Source organism: Panthera leo, chromosome D2, assembly GCF_018350215.1.
Source record: "Panthera leo isolate Ple1 chromosome D2, P.leo_Ple1_pat1.1, whole genome shotgun sequence".
In the NCBI taxonomy this organism is placed as follows: Eukaryota; Metazoa; Chordata; class Mammalia; order Carnivora; family Felidae; genus Panthera; species Panthera leo.
The window spans coordinates 30,366,430-30,389,349 of record NC_056689.1 but is presented as its reverse complement, the minus strand read 5'-3'; the positions used below and the strand labels follow the sequence as shown (position 1 = coordinate 30,389,349).

Sequence of the window (22,920 nt, the reverse complement as noted above, 5' to 3'; positions counted from 1 at the left end):
TGGTGACTTTCCGCAGCTGGGACAGGCACGGAGGGAGCGGCCCGCCTCCCGGCCTCCCCTTGAGGGGGATGTGGAGCCAGACCACTGGCTTCTGCCCGCTGTCCAGACCCTCAGCAGGGGTGGGTGGCTGAGTGTGGCACGGGGAGAGCAGGCCCCGAGGAAGGAGGAGGCTCTGTGCCGGTGAGCTCCCCAGGCTTCCCAGCCGCCTGCTCAGGGGGCCCAGGGGGGCCCAGACGGGGGTCTCTCTGGGATGCAATGTGGGGAGGGCTTCCGTGGGACAGGAAAGGAGGAGGAAGAGGAGATGGGAAGGAAGGAGGGTGGAAGGGAGAGCCGCACGGCAGGGGAGAATGGGACGTGGCTGATTTGACCCCTGAGCCTGCAAGTGGGGATCTTCTCACAGAGAGCTCTCTGGGCCTGTGCCCTCATGGACTGGGGAGCAACTGGGAGCGAACCCCATTTCCACATCAGCCCAGGACCAACCACTTGGAGGTAAACAGGCTGCCAAAGGCACCCCTCAGTAAATCCCAAGTGGAGGTGATTTTTAGGGAGTCCCTACCCCCCGCGTGGGACCGCAGCCAGGGCTCGGGTGACCCGGGAAGCTTTGTAACGACCCAGAGATGCCCAGGAGGCGGCCTGGCCACGTCAGGGCACTGGTGAGTGTCGGCTCACGGGAAGAACAGGCTGGCACAGCAAGGGGAGAGGGCTGGGGAGGAGATGTGTACCCGCCTTCACGTCTTCACAGCGGCACATGGGCAGGAGGAGTGGGGCCTCCGAGGTGTCCCAGGGCTTGAGAGAGAGAGCTGGGGCTCAGGCAGGGGCTGCCTGGGATGGGGTGAGGGGCACGTACCTTGGCTCCGTGTTTGCCCGGCATCCCCGGCATGCCTCGTTCTCCCTGAAGGAAGAAACAGAAGAAACGCTGAGGAGAGGGCCTGACTCGCCTGAGGCCCTCGGCCCTTGAAGCATGGCCTGCAAGGATGTCAACGAGGCGTCCATCCTGGTTGGTCTGGAAGCCCGGGACGGCCGTGCAGCTCACGCTGAGCTTGGAGGACCTGCCACCACCGGCGGCCACCACAGGCCACGTGAACTCACGGAAGGGCCCAAGTCCCAGAGCGCAGATCACGGTGCAGGAAAGGTGCCCAGCAAGAAGGGCCCACCAGCCGAGTCTGAGTCCTGAGGGGGCTGCAGGGGGAGCTATTCCAGATCTGCCACCAGCCAGGGGCCCCGCTGGCTCGGAGCTCAGTGCAGCAGGGCCATGGGTAGAAGGGGTTGCTTGGCCATCACCGGTGTCCCCTCCCTCCAGGTCCCCCCTGGCCCTTCTGGCCTTATTTTCTGGTGCCTGCTGGCTGGGCCACTTCCTCCCGGCCTCCTTGGGTCTAACTCCTCCAGAGGGCGTGGCGGAGGGTGGGCCTTGGTTTGGGGGGCGGGGACTGTGGGTGGAGGCAGGGCTGCGCCTGGAGCCCATCCAGAGGCCCCGAGGGGGCTGCGGCTTCAGGACATTGTGGGGTTTGCTCTACTATCTCAGCAGCGTCCCGTCTTTCTCCTCAGGTTCTTTTGCCTTCCCCGTGAAAATGCCACACCTGTGGGGCCGGGCTGTGAGCTCAGGAAGGACAGGAGGTAGATGGGGCTGGAGATGACAGCCAGCGACAAATGGAGGTCAAGCGGAGATGATGAGTCAAGACTCACCTACTGGGTCAATGAAGTCGGGGGTGGGGGTGCTCGGGAGAGGAAGGAAGGCAGCTCCTGTCGCCATGAGCTGAACCCGAGATGAAGCCCCGGCCAGGGCTCTGAATGCCGAGCAGTGACAGGTGACAGCCACGAGCCTGCGGCAGCTGCTTGCCTCTGAGCACATCTGAAGGCTTTGGAGGACAACGCGGGGCCCTGACAGACGCTGTCCCGGCCCAGCCTCCCCACTCGGGTCTCAAGAGCTGTGGCCTTCGGGCCAGGCTGCAGTTCCCATACAGGCTTCTGGGCAAGGGGTGATCTGGCCCCACCCGTCTCCCGTCTTTTCCACTGCCCTCACCCCGTCTCTGCTATCTTCTGGGAAGTCCTGCCCACCCTTCTGCTCGCCAGAGGTAGAATGTCTTCCAACCTCTGTCCTGCATGACCGGGCCTCCACGCGGGCCTCCAGCTAAGCTCCCCAGTGCACAGGCTGGACAATAACTCTCCCCACTTCAAAACAGCCGGCGGGGGTGTGTGTGGGGGGGGGGAGCTGGTCACATACCACGTCCTCTGTGAAGGCTTTTGCTATGTGCCATAACCCAGTGCTGGCTCTTCAGCGTGGTAGGGACCACTGTGCATCTGTAATTTGCACGCACGGCCAGTGTCTACCTCCATCCTCTTTGGCCTAAGTCTCTGTATTCTGCAACAGGCCCGGAATCTTTAGCTCTAAACGCGGGAGCCCTTCCTCACCCTGGCCCACCAGGACCCCTGAACCACAGGCAAGATCAGCGGAGCTGTACTCGGGAAGTGAACACAGCAGACGGGTCAGCGCCCCAGGTCTGCCCCAGCCACCGAGTTCCGGGAAATCCCTCTTCCGGGCCATTTACTGTGCCTGCCTTGTGTCTGGCATGGGGCTAAGTGCTTTCCAGCTTCCCTGTATTCAATCTCCAAGACTCTTCTCCGACGTGGGAATTGATGCTATTCCTGGTTCCCAGGTGAACAAACTGACTCAGAGAGAGAGGCCAGGTATGATCGCCAAGGTCGTGCAGAGCAGGGATTAGAACACAGGTCTTTTGTCTGCCAAAGCCCAGGTACCCATTTCTCTAAGCCAACCCCAAGCATCAGATGGGCTGATTCTAAAGTCCCTCTCTGCTGGAGGCCCCTCAGGTCTGTGCCTCATAGGGGTGAGCGGGTCAACTCATTGGGGGGCTCATTGGGTAGCTCACTGGGGGGCTGGGTCTTTGACCACAGGCATGGCCCAGAGGGAAGAGCTGGGTAGGGCCCCACCTGCCAGCACAGGTCTGCTCTGTGGCCAGCAGAGGGTGCCACAGGACCTCGTCAGAAAACTGGTGCTTGTGACCGATGGTGTCAGTGCCCGTTCCCCGCAGTAGCGCCAGCTGAGGGCCCCTGTCATCCTTTCCTTCAAAGAACCAGGATCTCCTGCTAACATTCCAACTGGCCCTAAGACACCAGGTGCGGGGAGGCACAGGTGGGAGATCGGCTTGGGTGTCCCTGACTATTCAGCCCTTCTTCCCTTGTCCTTCCCTCAGCCTTTCCTTAATGCCCCCGCCAGCCTCTTCCCACCCTGATCTGGGGAAACCGGCTGGGAGTCAGGAAAGGCTGTGTGACCCTGGGTAAGCCACCTTCCCTCTCTGGGTCCAGGATCCTCACCTGCAACGTGAGTTAGACTGGAGATCTCCCACCCACCCCTGCCCCACCCGCTTTCTCCAATCACCCCCAGCCCTGCCTAGGTGAGGCCTTGAGTGGGGTGAGAGGTCAGAGCTGGGGAGGGGCCCCTGGGTCTGTTGGCATCTCCAGAACGAGGCTGTGGAGGTGGGAGTTTAGCTGTGGGGGAAAATGCTGGTCTAGGAGGAGTCTCAGTGGGTCTCTGCTTTCCTTCCCTCCTACCCGGGGGCGGGGGGACACCTGCTGATGCTTCAAGAAGGGGGGTGGCGGGTCTGCCCAAACCCCGCCTCTGGGCTTCTGTCTCCAACCTCAGCAGAAGCAGTGACACCAGCGAGTGAAGGTTTCTGGCTAATTGGGGTTGTCTTCAGCCCGTGCCAGCTCGTATGAAAGGACAAAACCATCCACTCCAGGGAAATCTGGGCCCCTTGGAGCCTAAGGAGGCAGCCCTCCTCGTTAGCGTGGCTGACCTTTGCCCTTTCCCTCCCCTCTGGGTCAAGTCTTTTAATTCTGCAGGCGACCCAGGCTCCCTTGATCCCATTCTCAGGCCTCCCTCACTCCCACCCCTCTGCTGGGCAGGAAGCAGGGGCACCCCCCGCTGACCCCACCCTGCAGGCTCGTTCCACTCTCATCAGGCCGGGTCTACCCCAGCCTGACCTCTGCCCTGGGGACTGACCTGGCCCTACTCTAGGAAGCACTGATTCCTGGATCTGTGAGGTGAGACAGGGGTGAGTCATTGTCAAGGACTTCAGGGTGGCTGTGGGCAAGGGCATCTGTTTGCAGGGAGTGAGAAGCGAGCTTCTGGGGGCTATCGCTAAAAGGGGGACCACGACACCTTTGTTCCCACAGTTTTTCCCCTCCGTGTGTCTTTGTGGGGGCAGATTTACAAGCTCCTTCTTTCCAATGAAAAGCATTCCCCTTCAAAAGGCTTAAGTTTGGAATTGTGCTAAATTTCGATTCACTAACTTGCTAGTGTCTTCATCTCGGGTGCGGAGGGCGTCCTCCAAGTGTGTCCAAGTCCAAGATCCCCAATTTAACTCCTCCATATTTGCCTTCTCTTGTCTTCCCAGGGGGCCCCAGGAGCTCCCCCAGCGGGCTCCTGGAGACCCCTGCTGGGCCACCCTGCAGCTGCGGAGGCGGGCACCACAAGTCTTGTCCCAGGTGCACAAAGCATGGATGGCACAGGCTGCAGTGGGAGCAGGCCAGCGACCCCCAGGCCGGGACATCCCCCCACTTGGGAGGCTGGCTCTTGACCCAAGAGGCTGTCAAGAACCAATGCCCGATTGCTGGCCGGGAACGGGTAGATTCCAGTCATTGTGGCTTAGAAAGCTCTGGGTGAGCACAGGTGGGTAGAGCAGGGGCTGCCTGCAATGACCTTGAAGGCCTGCCCTAGCCCTGACTTTTATGAGGCCACTGACTCTCCAGCTGGGCCTTGTACAGGAGCGCCTTGTAGCATCAGTAGGGTTTCTTTTCTGGTCCCCACTTCCAGGTGGAGGGACCCATCATTTACTGAGACGACAGGATAAAGGCCGGCTCCTTGGAGCACAAAATGGCCACGCTCCTGTCCCGTGGGAGCGGCCTCTTAATTGGTGATTTACTGCTTGTTGAACAAGCGGGGCAGGGACTTGGCAAGAAGACATAGGCTGGAGGGAGGTGGGGGGCTTCAAGGTCAGCTCCCAGCCAAGCGCAGGTCGGGCCAGAGGAGTGTGGGGTGATGCAGGGACCTCCCTAGCGTGAAGCTCCCTCTGCGGCCCCGGAGGGCGGGAGGGGCCGGGCAGAGCAGCTCCACACACAGACTCTTTGTTCTCTGCAGGGAGGAGGAAGGCCTGTCTGAGTGTGGGGAGTGGAAGGCTGCAGGGAAGGGAGGAGGTGGGGGTGTGTGGGGGGAGGCCAGCAGGCGGCTCAGGCCTCGGGCCTGGCCCAGGGCCCTTTCCCGGGCTGGGAAAGCTGGGTGAGGAGGGCTAATGTCTCTCTTTCCTCTAAAGGGTTTCTAGGACTCCCTTCCAGGAAAAGGCAGCTCATTTCCTTCTTCGCTGCCCTAGCCAGCTCCAGACAGGAGAGGCCTGGAACCAGGGGGATGCCAGGCCCTCCGGTAATTAGGACCGGCAGGAAGTGATCTTGGGAATTACCGGGGTCAGGCGCCCCATTGAAGGCCAGGGTTTTGGAAGGGCGGCTGGCTTGTAATCTCGATTTGAGATCGGTTGATTTTGTAGTTAGCTCCAAAAAGAAAAGTCAGCTCTAATTAATCTGTGGGCTTTGGAGTGTGGGAGAAACAGGGCCCAGAGAGCACAGGCTAGGGGCTGGAGGCCGGCGGGGTGAGACTCCCAGTCCCCGCGAGGCCTCAGATCTGAGGCCTATGTCGGGGATCCCTGATCTGCTTTAACTGAAATAGTCTGGATGTTCCCACTGGGATTTCATGGTTGTGAAAGAAAGTGCTGTCCCCACCCCAGAAGGCTCCTGCAGCCACGGCTGCCCTCGGCATGGAGCCCGGGGCTGCACGTGAGTGCCCTGTGGAGCCTGGGGTTGCTCAGGCCCTCTGAGAGCCACAGGGGTGCGGAGGGGGGGTCTCAGGCATAGCTGTAGTGGGGCCCTGAGACAAGCTGCCTTCTCCTGGTTTTACTGAAGGCCTGGTACCATGCTAACTCCTTGGGGCAATCATTGGGGGGTGGGGAGGGAGGAGGAATCAAGGCCAATGGACAAAGCGCTCCACTTCCTGGGCTCTTTGACCGAAATGCACCAAGGCCCCCGAGTTCTGCTCGCAGAGAGCCTGGGAAGCTCAGAGAAAGGCCTGAATCCAGCCACAGCCTTTTCTCATGGGAAGGAGATCAGCCCACCCCCACCCGTCTTCTTTCTGGGGGAGGAGGGCCTACCGGAAATCATGGCCACCCCCCACCCCTGCCCCCCACCGCCCTGCCATAAGGCCCAGGTAGTAAAGTCATTCAGAGCAAAGTAAAGTCCTTCATGGCAAAGATGCGGGGGTCAGACAGAACTGGGTTACTACTTCCTGCCTGTGGACCTTCTGGAACTCACCTCTTTGGGCCTCAGTTTGCTCATCTGTAAGTTAGGGTTAAGAATAAAACCTTCCTCACAGGGTTGCTATAAGGATCCAGGAACATGATGTATGCAAAGTGCCACGTACGCAGCCTGGCATGTTGAAAAGACCCGGTAAGGCAGCTTAATGATACTAGCGGTCCTTCTACAGAAATGTGTCCACCCACACGGCCCCCTGCTGTGACTGGCAGATCGGGATGATCACACCCTGTTGGAGAAGGATTGAAGGAGTGTGGGAAGGGCCGGCGTGGCCATATGGCGGGGGCCCAACTTGGACCGGGTAGGAGAGCGTCTGCTCCTCTCGCCCTCACTCCAGCGCCCTAGACATCCCACCTTAGGGCCCAGCTGATGTCCCTTGGGAGCCCCACAGCCTCCGCAAGGAGTGACCGCAGTTGGAAGCTGCTCTAACAGGGGGCCGTCCCAGCCTGCCTCCCCTGGTCTGAAAACGTACAGCCCCTAGCCTGCGGGGAGGGAGTGTGTGCCTCAGTCCTGGTCCTTCATGCAGACCCCAAGGCTTACCGCTGACCGCCCCGCGCCAGTGCACCCCCTGCTGCCGGGTCAGATGGACCAGCTCCGACACGCTTAGAGAGGGGCTCTCACCAGGTTTTGTGATCTACATACCGTCTGACAATACCCGTCGATCCCCTCGAGAGAGAGCCAAGGTTGCAATGTTTTAAACACACGTTGGATCGTACGACACATTTAAAGTAGATCGGTGGTCGTAAATTTGGATCAAATCGGTACCACATGGGTACACGATAATACTCACAGTGTCTAGGCAGCGTGGCTGGTCCCGAGCGGGGTGGGGGCAGCATGGGGCCTGCTGGCACCCTGGGCTTTGATCCTAAGGAGCTAGGGAAGGAGACTGCCTGCTGGCCTGGCTGGTCACTGAGAGGGATGCCAGGCCTGGTCCAGCCGCCCAGGGGTGACGGTGGTGGACAGAACCAATCATTAGCAAACTCTGCAGGCCACGAAACATCTTTGCTAAGAGTTCAGTTCCACCCATGCTGAAAGAAAGGCTCCCTGCCTGTGTATCAGGTCGCCAGGACGGAGAATTGAAGCAGATGTGGGTCTGTCGGTTACCCCATGGGTTCCCCTTGCACCCGAAACACAGGGGCCGTCCTATGGCCTCTGCCCCGGTATGGTGCTCCCACCGCCAGCGCTCACTCCTCCCTGGGTGCTGGGGTGGGTGCCTGTTGCCAGCACCCAGCTGTCTCCTCTGCACGCCCCTTCCAAGTACAGAGGGGAGGAGAGAGGAAAAGAGAGAATAGATAGATAGACAAAGAAGGAGTTCGGGGGATAAGCCTCCACATTCCAGGGAAGGCACAGGGAGGACAGTCCGTGCACAGCTAGCTTAGCCTAGGCTGACACCCTCTGAGTAGACACTCACTTCTGTGTCTGGGCCAGAAGACTGGCCCCTGGGCTTGGACTCATGAGACCTGGCCTCCGATTCCAGCATGATCTTTCGGCAGCCGTGCAACCTTGGGCAAAGGACTGACTTCTCTGAACTTCTCATCTGTACGCGGGGGGATACAGAGCTCTAATGGGCCATGGTCAGGACCGGTGGGATAGGGAGCACGTGAACTTTGGCTAAACCCGAGATGGGAAGTCCCTGGGCACCTGTCCCTGGGCACCAGCATCCTTGTCTCGGCGCTCCGACGGGAAGCAAACTTTTGCCTGAATATGGTGGTCACTGGCTCGAGACACCCACAGCCCCAGTGGGTCTGGGGCAGTGGGACGGGCACTTGTAGCCTCTTGAGAGTCCCTTGACACCCTGGCCCTGAGCTGAGGCTGCTCCCACCTCAGGAAAATAGACCCCCAAGCTCCTTTCTGGATGAGCCAGATTTCCAGTGGGCCCGCGGATGCAGATGCCTGCCGTGGCACACGGTTTCCCCGCCGCTGGCATGGCGGTGACTCTGGGGGAACTTCTGGCTGCCTGCACGGAACCAGGAGGCAGCAAATTTTGTAAGCCTGTGTGTGTGGATGGAAGCAACCGCAGAGGCTATAATTTCCACTTCCTGACACAACACAAATTTCTCAGTTTGTGCAGAACTAATTAAAGGTCTCTCAGGTCTTGCCATTTTGGCCCCCTGCCCCCCCGCCAAGCTCCCATAAAACAGTGTGGTGATGGCAGCCGCCCGATTATAGAGTGTGAGGAATGTGCTTCTCCAGAGCAATCTTGCCCGTTCCCCAGTCCCTCCCCCTTCTCGTTCTCCCTCTCCTTCCTGCGTCCTTCCTTCTCCTGGCGCTGGGTCTAGAGGGCTGCATGAGGCTCCTTGTGGCAGGTGGTACCACGGGAAGGACCCAGGCCTGGGCTGGAGTTCCTGCTCTGTCCCTGAGGAGCCATGACACTTTGGGCAAGCCTCAGTGTCATTTGTTAAACAGGAGAGTAGCACCGGCCTCAGGGTGCCTGGGCGGCTCAGCCGGTTAAGCGTCCGACTTCGGCTCAGGTCACGATCTCACGGTCCATGAGTTCGAGCCCCGAGTCAGGCTCGCTGCTGTCAGCCCAGAGCCCGTTTCAGATCCTGTCTCCCTCTCTCTCTGCCCCTCCCCTGCTCTCTCTCTCTCTCTCAAAAATAAATAAGCATTTAAAAAAAAGAAAAAAAGAATAGTACCAGCCTCGCAGCGTGGTCTTAGGATTAGAAATAACGCAGGTCACATTGAAGGACAGCCTGGGCACATGGTAGGCATTCAGTAAGTGGTGACTATTATTAACATTATTTGTAAGTTATTATCGTTATTGTAATGACTGCCCCTGGGCCTTTGCTCAACTTGTTTCCCTGTCTAAAGTGCCATGTCCCTTCAGATCTGCTGGTTGAAGGATCACCGTGGGGGATTAAAAACGGCCATGGGTGCTTTGCTATTCCTTCCACAAGAAGTGGAGGCAGCGTCTCCTCCAGCACCCCACTGACGCGCGTGACTTAGCCACGTGACTTCCTCTGACCAATAGGATAGCAGAAAGTGTGCTGCCTTGACCGCTTTGGAAAAGCTCTTGTGCTCTCAATGTTTGCGGGTTTGAACACTGCCTTGGGCCTGCCATGCTGTAAGAAAACCTGTGTCGCCTGCCGATGGCTGAAACGCCACACGGGGGAGAACAGAGACACCCAGACCACGGCCAGCACCAACCCCCAAACGTGCGGATGAGACCGTCTTGGCCTCTCTGGCCTTTCCACCCGTCATCTAACGCAACGGCCCGAGCGAGCCCAGAGGAGACCAGCAGAACTCCCAGATGGCCAATCCACAGAACCAGAGTGAGAAATAAATTACCACTTGAAGCCAGGAAGTTTGGGACGGTTTGCTACACAGCTACGGATAACCGATACGCCCACCCATTCACCAAGATTGAGCTCACAGGCTGTTTTCTCCCCGAAGACTTCCCAAACCCCTCCCAGCCTGGGATGAATCTCTCTACCCCACTACCCATATTCACACAGTGCTTTGTGATGGTAGCTTAGCACAACCTGCCTTCACCGGGATTATTTGTACAGGAATCTCTGTCTCTCTGGACTGCAAGTTGCCAGAGAGCGGGGTTGGGACCCCACCTCCATATTCCCCACCATGCTCAGCATGGAGCTCTGCCCAGGGTGGGCCCTGGTAATCTGTTCCCATTTACCAGGCCCTCAGGGGGCCAGTGAGAACCTGACTGCCTTGGTACAGATACAGGGCCCCAGTTGGTGGTAGGGGACCCACCTGAGTCTGAGGTCTGGCTGGGCCACTCATCACCTAAGGTCTTGCCCCTCTGAGCCTCCTCCTCCCCCCAGTGGAGACGCAAACTCCTGTCCAGCCAACCTCACAAGTTTGAGGCTCACACTGGGCAAGCGTGTGTGCAAACACGCATGGGCACAAGTCCTGACCCCGCATGCGTCATGGTGAAGTCCCACTTGGGTTGCTAGGGGGGGCGGGAGGTAAGATCCTTCCTTCTCCCTCCCGCTCCTCCTTACCTTTCGGCCGTGGTAGCCCTGGATTCCTGGGTCTCCCTGGGGGAACGAAGAGAAGACCGTTAGTGGGACTTTCCCAAATTCTGGCTCGCACTGTCGCCCTCACATTGCCCTTCCTCGTCTCAACGACTGCGAATCCTCCCAACTTCCAGCCAACCCTGGATCAATAGCTCTGCTTCCTCTGAAACACACGTGCCACGTGGCCAGGCACGGTCAGTGCTTTGCGACTTCTTGTCCCCAGAGCCCCGGGGTCCCCGGCTTCAGAGGGAGAGTCTGACACTTTGGGCCTCCACACAAGGTCTCACTAGAAACCCGATGACCCCGCAGGCCCCTTCCGGTTCGGACTCCAGGTGAATCGCTCTTTTATTGGGACGTTGTGACAGTGCCCCGGGCATCAACCTGGAGTTTCCAGCCAGACTCTAAGCTCCTCGGAGGGTGGGGCCGCGGCTCCCATACTCGTCATCGTGCCTGCACACAAAAGTGTGCAATGCCTAGGGGACCCAGGCAATTCCCAAGAGGGGAGTGGCGCTTTGGGAGCGGGCCAGGCGTGATCCGTCCCTCACTGAGGTCCCTCTCAGCTCCTTACTCAACAGCCTTAGGTGCTGAGTCTCCCCCCGCAGACAGCGCTCCCACCCATTCAGTGTGTCACCCCAAAGGGCCCTCACCTTTGGTCCTGGAGGCCCAGGTAAGCCCTGTGGAAGCAAGAGCAAGGTGAGTAGAGATGGGCTCTGCAGGGAGACAGTGCAGGTTAGGTGTGTGCGCGGTGGAGGCCGGGCCAGAGGAGGGCCCGAGCAGCGATAATGAGTTCTGGATGTGCTAGGGAGCGGGTCTAGAAGATCCTGGACCGGTATCTGAAACCTGCCGAGGGCACACGGGGACGACAGGCTCGAGGGCCTCTTTGGTGCCATGTGGGCACCGTGGGCATCTCTGCTGTGCCCGCCCACTGGAAAATAGGCATCCTGCTAATTTGACGGTGTGGTTTGGTCCAGGTCCCCGCCCACCCGCCTCCTAATTGGGACCCCTCCCTGGGAAGCCGACCTTGCCCAACAGAGCCTGGGTTTTGCCTTTCTTTGGCCCTGTCAGCCTCCTGAAGAGCCTTCTGTCTCCTTCTGCCCCAGGGCGCTGTGACCACGGCAGTTAGCCGTGGGGAGGTGGTGTGGGCCCAGGGCCTGCGGGAGCCCAAGGGAGAGGCGAAGGAAGGCTGTGGCTCCACTGTGGTCTGGGGCGTAGGTGTGGGCAGCAAACGTGGGCTGAAGGAAACCAAAATGCCCAAATCTGGTCTGTTTCAATTGGTTTCAAAACATGCTTCCTGGTTTTTCTTCTTTATAAACAACCTAACAAAGAAAACCATCTGGCTTGGGTCCAGTGAGTAGGAACCCGATACGTTTGGGGGGGGCGGGGGGTAGGGGTCCTCAAAGAAGTGGATTTTGAGTACGTTGTTGGTTTTCTTGGCTGGGTTGGGTTCAGGTCCCTAAATTTCACTTCCTTTCAGGCTTTCCATTTTCCCATCTCCAAACCCATAGAAGTGAGACTAATATTTCTCCCCGGGGTCCAAAACAGAAATATTTAAAATCTATTGTGGAGGTCAAGCTGGGCGGGAGAGCTGGCAAGCTAGGTTTTCACACTGCTGAGGTGCCAAGCTGGGTGCCCTGGGCGGCCAGGGCTGTTGCCCGGCATTGGTAGCAACCTCAGCTACACCAGGACCTCAGCATCGGTGGCAAGAGCAGCTGAGGGGCCCAGGTTTGTGGCCGAGTGACCTGGAAAGTAGCTGTTGTCATCGAGGACTATTTGGCAGGGACATCGCTGACCTAGCAATTCCCCACCTCTGGGAATCTGTTGCAGCGAAAGAATCAGAGATGCACACACACATTTATGGTCAAGGCTATATATTACAGAAGGAACTCATTAACTATTTGTAAATAGGCCCAGCAGCAGCCCTAAGATCCACATCACGGGGGACTTCGGCCGTAGGAAAGGGAGTGGTTTATGATATTAAGTAAAAAACATAAGAGGACACAAACCGTTATATTATTCAGCACGCTTGCGGACCTGGAAAATGCGTGAGTGCTGCTACGTCTAAGGAGAAAAATGGAAGGGCCCTCCGAAATGTTAATAACGGGGAACTCTATGCATAGGGCAAAATAGACGCTTTAAAACACTTTGTCCATCTTCGAAATTTTTCTCAATGAATGTATGATGCTTTTGTCATAAGAAGGATAAAGGTTTCCTTCAATCATGTGAATAAACCATGTTGAACAGATGTTGCCTTTAACCCTGTCCCTTCAGAAACATATGGCCTTAGTCTTACCTCAAAGACTGAGAGGACCCATTTTCTGCAAAGAAATCCAGGTTATTCTGCCTTGGTTCTCTGTTGCATTAAATAGGCCAGGAGAGCGGGGTCTTGACCAAGGCTTGGAAACCTTGGTGGCTTGACCTACTGCCTGAACATGGTCTGGTCTGGAGGAGGCACCTGTTGACCTCCCTTGGCTACAGCATTGATCCAATCCTCAGGCTTGATTCAGGGTCCCCCTGGCTTACCAGACATCCAGATTGGCTGGAAGGCAGCCCAGGGGTGCAAAACCCACATACAGCAGCAAAGACATATTCATTAGGGTGCCGGGTGGTCAGATGGCCCTTAGCTACCTTCTTCAGAACCCACTGCCCCCAACTCAGGTTTTTCTAAGCCCAGGGGTCAGGGGACAGCCTTCAAAGGTGGCCCTGGGAACTTTCTCTCCAAGCTCTTCTCTGCCGAGGCTGGGAAAGGGGCAGCCTCTTAGTGATTTCCTGCCCGGAAGGCAAAGACTGGAATTGAGGCCTGGCCTCAGGAGCTGGGTTTTCAGAACCAGAGTGCAACAGTTGAGTTGGGCAGGGATGGGTAGCTTCTTGCGTGACCCGCCTATGTCCAATGGCCTTGCCAAGGTGTTTCTGCCTGTTAGGTGTTTCTGCCTGTTAGATTCTTGTCAGTTATGCAAAGTTGGGATGCTTCCAGAGAATTCTTGGGACAAACCTTGGGAGAGGAGGTGGTAGAGAGAGGAAGGAGATACTTACGGGTGGCCCCATGGGCCCTGGCAGTCCCGGGGGCCCCAGAGGTCCGCTCGGTCCAGGGGGGCCTGGTGGCCCCGGTGGTCCTTGGATACCGGCCTGGCCCTGTTCACCCTGAGATTGGTGGAAATGAGAGTTAGAGGGAGACCCTCAGGGCTGGGGAACAGCTCCCGCCCCAGTGCCATGCACCCGGTGAGGGCCCTATCGTGGGCTCTGGTGGGAAGGTGGTGGGGCGTGACAGTGATGATGCCGTGGTGGTGACTGCATGCAGGGACCAGTGGCAGCAAGGAGACGGCCAAGACACTCGGCTCCCAAGAGGAGGGGTCCAGAGAGGATCTGCCACACTAGCGGCTGGCCCCTGAGCAGGAGCCCTGCCGGGACCAGAGGCAGAGGAGTGAGCAAGAAGACCCCACCTGACCTCGAGCATATTTCCGGCCTGGTCAGATGGCCGGGGTCCAGCCCAGGTGGTCTTCAGCCTGGCCTGCCTCGGCTCCTCCCTCCGTGTGAACGGTCACATCCTCTCTCTACACCCACCCGCCGGGCATCGAAGGAGAGCAGTACATTTCTGCTTCCGTTTCCTGCCGCAGGATTTTGCTGTCTGATTGTCTGACTCGGACGGTCAAAGGAGGGCCTTAGGTCACACGCCGCAGAAGTTGGTGTGGCTCACTAAACAACTGGGTGAGTGATTTTATGTAAAACATTTGGGCTGGGGGCTTCTGATGGCACAGGGAGAGCCCTGTCCCTCGAGGCCCACATTCCTGCGGGTGATCACAGACGGAGCCCCGGGTCCAGGTGGCCTGGGTTTCCCCTCCCCCATCCTTTCTGCGTGAGGCCTGCTTCTGTCACCTACATGATCTGTGCCTGGCTTCACAGGACAATTGAGTTGGCAGCCCTGAACTTGGTTGAGTTTTGAAACCGTAAAGTGCTTTATGCCTGTATGGGTCTCAGTTAGTGTTCTTTTGCCCCACCCCTACTCCTCAGTCAGCTGCTCTGAGCCCAGCCTTTGTCACCCACCGTCCCTGTGCCCAGGGTGGACCGAGGGCCCAGGGAGCTAGGGGTGGCATCGGGTCCCCCTCAGGAGGAGGAGAGAGCCTGGCCATGTGACCCAGATCATGGGACTGGGGGCCAAGCCGAATCATCCTAGATCTAGACCGATGCTGTCATATTATTTTCTAAGCGACCTCCCCACGGACCATCTGGGCTCAGCTCCTGTGAGAGGGAGCCCATCCCTGCGGATGGCCGGGCAGGCGTGCGAGAGCTCCAGGCTGGGATGCAGGGGGACACAGGCGGCCGGAGGTGCGGCTTCAGTGTGCTCTCGGCAATTCCCACAGGAGGAAATGATGAGTACGGGTGGGGGCGCCCAGCTTCAGAAGGAGGACTGTGGGATCCTAGCAGCACCTGCTTCAACCTCCCTTGGCCGGGACGGGCTGGCGCAGATGACCCGGGGTTTCGTCCTGCTGCCCACTCTGAGAAGCCGCTGCAGGGCGCGGAGTGTCCATGGTGGAGGAGGCAGGGGCAGCGATGGGTCACAAGTCGCGTTTTGCAGAAGAGAAAACGGGCTCGGAGAAGTGGATCTCCCTGACGGAGGCCACGTGGAGAATTCAGTGGGGAGCCAGGACCCAAACTTGGAACTCTGGACTATTCTTATTCATTCAAAATAAGCCCCCTCCCCCAGAAAAAACGACTCACTGTCCAACTTTCTGCACTTTGGAAGTGACCTCCAACACCATCTGCTAAGTACATCGTATTTCATACAGTGTCCTCTGTCAGCAGATGTTAGACTCAACGTTTAAGCCTCTTACAGAGCCTGTAAAATCAATACTGGTTTATCGATAGGAAATGGACAAGCCTTTCTATGTCCTATGAGGGCCGACAGCATAAAAATCTTATTCTCCGGGCAAAACCTGCGGCAGGCAGAGGAGAGGCCCCTGTTCTTTCCTCCCTACTCCGGAAACCAGGTCAGGGCAGCACAGAAAGTTCTGGCTCACCCGCGCCCTGCTCTTGAAAAGGGAGGCAGTAACACGCAGTGGCCTGGATCGAAGCCTGGGCCCCTCTCAATTTCTTCATCTGTAAGATGGGGATGACGATGACGGCACCCGCCCTGGCGGGTGACTGGTGTGACATTACAAGAGCTAATCCGTGTGGCATTCTTACAGCAGTGCCTGGGGCCCGGCGAGGGCTCAGCCTACAGCAGCTAAAGCAACAGAGGCCAGGAGGTGGCTCTCGGGGGTTAAGGCGAATGGCCATTCTGACAGCAAGACAGCTCTTCTGGAACAGGGTCTGACATTGGGGTGCGGGGGAGGGGGTGACAGAGGGGTGGGCCTGGTGCCTCTCTGAGCGGCCGGGGGGCCCCCTGAAGAGTCACGCTTGGAGTAAGCCTTGGGAGCACATGGAGACTCTCGAGGATTTGGCCGCTGTAATGGGATATGTGGGCTCGGGTGGCACATGCATCACGTGTCCCTCTGTATTTTTAGTTGTTAATTGGAGTGAGTTTTCAGCCTCGTGCAGCCAGGTGCCTCAACACGCTGGCCTCTGGGCTCGTGACTCCTGAGTATGGCCAGATGGTGGCTCCAGGCCCTGCTGTCAGGCTTTCAGGGAGCATCTCAGAGCCCTGCCACGTCCAGCATGCCCACGGCCTTGGGGGTAGCTCCTGCCCAGCGTGAGGAAGGCCAGGGGCATCAGCGGCAGCCGCGGGCTGCCTGGCCTGGAATCAAGCTGCAATGCTTCTGCCTGGATCCCTGGCTCTGTGGTCTCTTGTTTTCCGTTCTTGGTCACCTGGTCCTCTCCCAGCCGCCTTGGGTTCATAAGGCAGGAAGAAGGAAGCAGTTGCTCATAGCCATTACACCTGTTGGTCGTGGGCCACATTCCCCCTCCAAATTCCCTCACTCCTCAGACTCAGGTTACAAGCCATCAGGTGCTAAGTGATCCATTTCTAAATATAAAGGGTGCGGGTCCAACTGAGTGAGCCGGGAGGGTGGGGTGGGGTCTGAAGACCCGGTTGCCCCGGGCTCCCATTCTGCCACTTGCTGTTTGCGTGACCTTGGGCACAAATTTACTTCTCAGAGCCTCAATTTAATCATAGCACTGAAACAATGCGAGGAGCAATGCCAAGTGCTTTGCACACACAATACCCCCTTGAGGTAGGAACTGCTAATATCCTCGTTTTACAAATGAACACCTGAGGCACAGAAAGGTTAAGCAATTTGCCCCAAAGCCCACAGCTAATAAGAGTCCGAGAAGCTGGGTGCTCTGTAAGTTACTGGGTGCTTGACCTTGGGCAACTGACTTACTATCTCCGAACCTTGACTTCCTCATAATAATAATAATACTAGTAATAAATAGGGATGATCATGCCTAAGTCATAAAACTGCTGAAAGAACTAAATGAAGTCACATCTGTACAACGCACAGGCCCAGTGGCGGCTGTCGCTGGTGACTGTTATGAGGAACAGAGGTGTGTGACAGTTGTGGATCTCCTGGGCTTGGGTGTTGTGTATTTCCACATCCATGACATTCGTGGGTCCGTCTTCGTCTCATTGAGTGTAACTGAAGGAGAGTGAGGTTCTGGCTTTGTCTACCGTCCCCGCTGGCCCGTCGGGGCCGGGAGACCCGCCGAGCCCCTGGGGAAGCCACTCGTGGTCTCGACAAAGGGAAGGTGTCTACCTGGAAGGTCCGCCTTTTTATGACTGGGGGTGGAGCCAGTCGCACTGAATTGAGGAGAGGCAGCAGCTGAGGAGAAAGATGAGTTGGAAGGCCAGAGGGCAAAGGCCAAAGATCGCAGATGTTCAGAAGGATGCCGAATGTCGCCAGGAAGGCAGGGTGGCCAAGTGGGAGGGGAGGAGAGGAAGAGAGAAGAGTGATTAGTGAGCATGAGGCACAGTGAGGGAAGGTGTGGACGGGGCCCTCTCGTGGCTCGTGGGGTGCAGCAATGAGCTTGCCCTTGGATGGCACAGCATCCCTGAAGGGCAGCGGCCCTCGGGGGTTTGGCCAGTAGCACCCCCAGCCCGGGAGAGTGGGCCTCTTCGGCTGAGCCGTAGAGGCCTCGTGACACACAGCCCACCATTGCACTGCTGTCCCTTCCTGTCCCTGGGGGTGGATGGGGGCTGTCTGGCCAAGGGTGGAGCACACAGAGGCTCCGGTGGGGAGCCACGGGACTGGCTACATTGGTACTCGAAGCCAAGCTGGTCTGTGGCAACCTCTGGGTCGGACGAGAAGGGCTGGTGTCAGCAAATCTGGGGAGGACGGTCAGGGGCCGTGCCAAGTTGGGCTCCCAGGGGCTGAGCCGGCCGAGGGTGTGGCTGGTGTGGGCGCAGGCTAAGTGCTACTGAGGTCTCCCCCCCGCCCCGGGGGCCGGTGGGTTTGGAAAATAAAGGCTGGGCAAAGATGTCTCCAGCCTGTTCAACCACTTTTGGGGGGGAGGCAACTCTCCATCACATTATCTGATGTGATTTTCATTTCTGGAAATTCTCGTTGCATTCAGTCTCCCTACCAATCAAAACTGAGCACCCCATGGCTTTAGGAAGTGGTCAGAACCCGTGTGACAGCAAAGATGCACATAATTGACCTCTCGTTTCTGAAGGCATTTTAACTCACATGAAGCCCCCGGGATGAGTGTTAAGAAGTGGGGGCTCCCTGGGCTGAGAAGGGGAGCCCAGCTGTGGCCCTTCTAGGTCACCGCTGCCTGTAGGGACTGCGGCCGCCCCGAGAGCCCAGCCATCTCCCACTGTGGGGTCTGGGGACGTGCAACGTTGGGCTCTGCGTCCAGGGAGCCTCTCAGCAGAGAGGGGCCCAGAGTCCTTCCAGAATCCACAAACCTTCAGGGTAATGATCTGACTGGAGCGCAGAGACGAAAAAGTGCCGCTCGGGTGCTCCTGGTATGGGAGGGGACCGAGGTGGCAGAGACAGGGCGATGGGGGCGTGAGGGCTGAAGCCCACACACACCAGGGGCCCTGCTCCCCGCCCCAGGGCACTCCACCCCTCCCCTCCCTACCCCTCCCCTCCCTCCCTCCCTGGGATGCTGCAGGCTGGAACCGGGGCAGGGACCAGCCCAGGTCCCCCATTATCTTGTGGGCCTGGAGGCCTGCCACCCCACCATGCCTGCAAACCCCTCGGAGAACCACCAGAGCACTCTCCCTAGATGCCCCCTGCTTTCCTGCCCACGTCCAGATAAACTTCCAGCTGCCTCTCCCTGTCCGTCAGCTGAGCCCCCAACCAAATCCACTCTCCTCCCGGCCTGACTTGTGCCCTACACTGCCATCGTCATTGGTTTGCTGCACTCCGTGGCCTAGGTGCTTCTGGAGCCTTCTATTACTGCTCTCTCCCTCTTCTTGTCTTCGGTTGAGGGGCAGAGAGCCCTCCCCCACCTCCACCCCCACACGTTCACTAAGGAAACACTGCCAAAGCGTCTGCTGCCCTGTTGTCTTTGGTGCTGGGGGATGCTGTCTTTCTTTCGGGTAACATAACAATCCTGTGAGCCCATCGTTTCAAATAAACACAGCTGACCTTCTATTATTGTATCAGGATCAGGCTGGCCGGAACACCAGGGCCCCCACGTCCCTGGAGATCATGCCACTGACGGGCTAGTTCTGTCTGTGCTGCTACCGGCCTGTGCCCCCTGCCCGGGCCCGGCCCAGCTCCCCATGTTGTGGACCCCCTGCATCCTCTCCCAGGCCCAGGAACCCAGGGGTCAGAGTCCGGGTGGCTGACCACTGCTAGCGAGGCCCTTCCAGTGGCCTTCTGGAGCCAGACGGACTCCAAGCCTGACTTGTGCTTGTGTGCAGTCCCTCAGTCCCCTTGCCCCGTGGGGCTGGGCAGCCAGGGAAGCCACACTGTGTGTGTGTGTGTGTGTGTGTGTGTGTGTGTGTGTGTGTGTGTGTGTGTTTCTGGGCACAATAAGGCCCAGGGCACAGGGATGGGCACCTAAAGATGCTAGCCCTCCTTACTCCTACCGCCGGGATCTGAGAGTGGCGTTTTTCTGGTCCCAGCTCACCGGGGCCCTCGATGGAGGGCACACGTCTCTGCCCTCCCTGTCCCAAGAATGACCCCCTGCCATCAGTGTACCCATTTGAAGCTTCCTAATGGGCTGCAGCAGGCTTTGGGCTCTGTATTCAGGGGCAGAGCAAGGAAAAGGAAGGAGCTGGGGCGTGGGGGGCGATTGGGAGACCCTCCCAGCTCAGAAATCCCCACCCTGCTCGGAGAGGGCCTCTTCTGTTCCTAAGGAGGCACAGGGGAGATTTTATCCTTGAATCGATGCGGCCAGCTCCCAGTTGTCTCCCACCACTGAGGTTGGGGTCATCTGAAACAATGACTAACCCAAAAGTCCCTCTGATTCAGCCCGGGCGGGCCGCCAGACACACGCACTCAGCCACACACACACGCACACTTGCACAAGCTGCACAGCCTCACGGAGGAGGTGATGCGCGGAGGAGACGCAGGGCTGGATGCCCGGAGTTCCAGACACAAACATGCCGGAAGGCTGGCAGGCCCTCCAGCACAGGGACAAACATACAAAGACACACCCCGGGGGGGGGGGGGGCGGAGAACATGGGCGCTGGAGACCAGCTCTGCACAAACACACCGCTGACCCCCGGGCGCCGTCCTGGGGGCCTGCCATCCCCACGGCCACCGCGCGGGCTGCTGAGTGTTCCCCAACCTCTGTAGGTGCTGGGGGCCCAGGGAGGTGAGGCTGAGCAGGGGACTGTGCCCCAGGGAGACTCAGTTTTAGGGGTTCACTTACCCGATGTGGGTACTCTCCACACTGACCCTGGGGGAGGGAGAGGAGAGGCTGGCGTTAGGCACTTTTAGGGGCAATCGTGCCCTCAGGCCCCCCCCCCCCCCCACATGCTCATCGCCCACCGGCCCTGCTCTGGTCCTGGACCAACTCCCTCCCTTGCCCCTGGCTGGCAGCAGAGAAGAAGCCCCAAGGGCCTGCCTGGCTCTGGCCCCACGGACCCCAGGCAGGATTCTGCTGCCATACCCCCACGTGCCAAGACAGCACTCAGGAGTTATGCTCCTTGCCTGGCTGCAGGTATCTTCCAGAAAGGTCGATGCTCTGGGTGCGTCCCCCCAGTGGCCCTGAGCAGGAGCCCGTGGATGGGAACTCCAGACACTAAGAGGGCTGGGGGCCACGGGGCTCTCGGAGACACCTTCTCTGAGGTGGGGGTGCCAGGCTCCTGTGCCATTCGCCTGTGGCAAGCCCAGCAGAGCCTCCGTCAGAAACGTAAGGAGGTGGAGAATGTAGGCAGCCAGGAAGGGAGCCAAGCCAGTTTGCAAACTGACACCTCAAAATCCTAGAGCTCACGGCGGCGCATCAGGAAGCACTTGGGGGTGGCAGGCGGGCAGGGGCGTCTGAGAAAGGCCGGGCTCCGGGCCACCCCTCCCGCCAAGGGAACACCTCCCAAGGGCAGCTTCTCTCTTCTCTCTCACACACCGCAGCACCACCGGGGATGCCCCGGTTCTGCTAACATTTGAAAATAGCCGCTCTGGACTGCTTTCTAACGTGGGGGGCGGGGGCTTTGTTTCCTGAGATGAAAGTTCTGGAAAATTTCCATCAGGCTTACCTTTTCTCCTTTTTGTCCTTGAGGTCCCTAGGAAGAGACGGAAACGACAGAGTTAGAAAGTGAAGCTGAGGCCACAGGGGCCCGAAGCCTCCCCTCTGGGGGCCCTTAGGGTCAGGTACTAACCGGCTGTCCTCGGGGACCCATCAGGCCCTGTGGGGAGGAAACACACACAGGTCAGTGGGCACTGGTACTGGGTACGTGGGGGGGGGGGCCGGGGCAGCGCTGTGGACACTGGGGGCTTTGGAGAAACGTTTGGTGAGAGACAGGAAGCAGGATGTTGGCGACTTAAGCCACGTTCCGGGCCCCTCAGAGGAATGTAAGGGGCCTTGGGGCTCCTCCTGGGGTGTCTTGTCAAGTTTGCACGGCTGAAAAAGAAGCCTGGGTTCAGGGTGGACCCTTGGTCCTTGAGGAGGACACAGGGTTCAGCTGGTTGTCTCAGGAGCTGGCCTGAGGCTGGTGTTGGAGAGCCCGCATGACCGGCGTGGAGGTTAGAGGGGAGGACCGGCGCATCAGGCTTTGAGGACCCGCTCTGAGGCAGGCTTTCGGCATGCCGCACACACGCTGGCCCACGAAGAAGGTGCTCATGTCAGCTCCGCCTCCCAGATGAGGTGACGGAGACAAGGTCCTGCGGCTCAGTGAGTGGGGGCACTGGGACAAGAGCCGGGTATGCTGACGGCAAAGGTCCAGCTGTTTCCACTCTGCCACACTCTTTGAATTGGGCTGAGGCTCAGAAGGCAGGGCTTCTAGACTTGGCTAGAGCCACAGCAGTGCCCCAGGCCCTGGGCCCTGAGGTCGCTTCCAGCCACCATCCTGAGGGCCTGTGAGGATCCACCTGCTGGACCGGTCTCTTTGGGGCTTAAAGAACTCAGGGCCCCCTGGGATGGGTCCACGTTGGGGAGAGGAGCGTCTCTGGCCCCTGACTTGTCGACTCGACCAACCGCCAAACTGGGAAATTCCCAGGAGGTTCATGGGAGGGGACAAGTGGCCTCGGGACAATCCATGTGGCATCCAGCCCATGCGGTTGACCAAGTGTTCAGAATAAGGCCAGCAAAATGCGACGCATCCGGCAGGGAAGCAGACTGCAGGTGGCCGGGCCACTCCCTCTCACGACAAAGACAGGCATATGACGAAGGGGAGGGCCGGGGGCCGAGGAAAGTAACACCAAGGTTGGGGACCGCAGAGACTTGGAGCATCCGGTCCAGATATCCCAGACGGTGGCCCGTGGGACAACAGTGGTCCCGGAGGTATCGTGTTGATGTTTTATTTCAATTAGCTGCTAACAGTTAAGAGCAAGGAGAATACAACACAAACCTGGATTTCAAGTCTCTCTAAATATTTCAAGGTCCAACAACAGATGGCACCGATGAAATCTAGCTGGACAGCGGCTGCCCCTTTAAGAAAGGTCGTGGATGATGTGCTAAAGGCTCTTGTCACACCTCCCCTGTGCCAGGCACTGTTCTGAGCACTGGGTGTGAATGAGCTCCTCCCACCCTGATGGGCGGCCCTGAGCCGTGGGATAAGACGTGAATTCAGAGTCCTGGCTCTCCTTAATGGCACGTGTGGGATCCCTGATCCTGTCTACACCTTACATTAGGTTCTCGGAGCTACTGTGGGGTGGCCGGGGCAGGGGTGATCCCCTTTTGAGGTGGGGACACAGGCTAAGCACATGAGAGTGAGCCCCCCCCACCCCCCATATGGGATACCTAGCCGAGGGGAAACCATCTGGGGATGGAGGTGAGCGGGAGACAGACAGATGATAAGCAGGCCAAGATAATTACACTAGACAGTGTGTTGAATTAGTAGCTCGGGATCCCTGGGCCAAGCCAAACAGAAGCTTAATGGCTCTGTGGTCTGGCCGACTTTGATGGATGACTAAGACACAGGCAGGGGGTCTATCACACCGATGTGGCTCATGGGAGATGGGACTGCCTCACCTTTCCGCCTCCCCCCAAGTTACTTCCGACCCCCAAACAGACAAGGGAGACTCAT

General features: G+C 58.5%; 1 protein-coding gene across 1 annotated transcript in view; it reads right to left on the bottom strand.

Moving 5' to 3' along the window:
- COL13A1 (collagen type XIII alpha 1 chain) overlaps positions 1-22,920 on the bottom strand; it is a 146,499-nt gene that overhangs the window by 38,860 nt on the left and 84,719 nt on the right. Inside the window, exons 10-18 of the mRNA XM_042908404.1 lie at positions 21,055-21,081; positions 20,932-20,958; positions 20,109-20,135; positions 18,187-18,243; positions 17,036-17,101; positions 13,380-13,487; positions 10,997-11,023; positions 10,335-10,370; positions 848-892 (exon numbers count right to left, since the gene is read on the bottom strand). Of these exons, the coding sequence (XP_042764338.1) occupies positions 848-892; positions 10,335-10,370; positions 10,997-11,023; positions 13,380-13,487; positions 17,036-17,101; positions 18,187-18,243; positions 20,109-20,135; positions 20,932-20,958; positions 21,055-21,081 (420 nt within the window). The remainder of the gene's footprint in view (positions 1-847; positions 893-10,334; positions 10,371-10,996; positions 11,024-13,379; positions 13,488-17,035; positions 17,102-18,186; positions 18,244-20,108; positions 20,136-20,931; positions 20,959-21,054; positions 21,082-22,920) is intronic.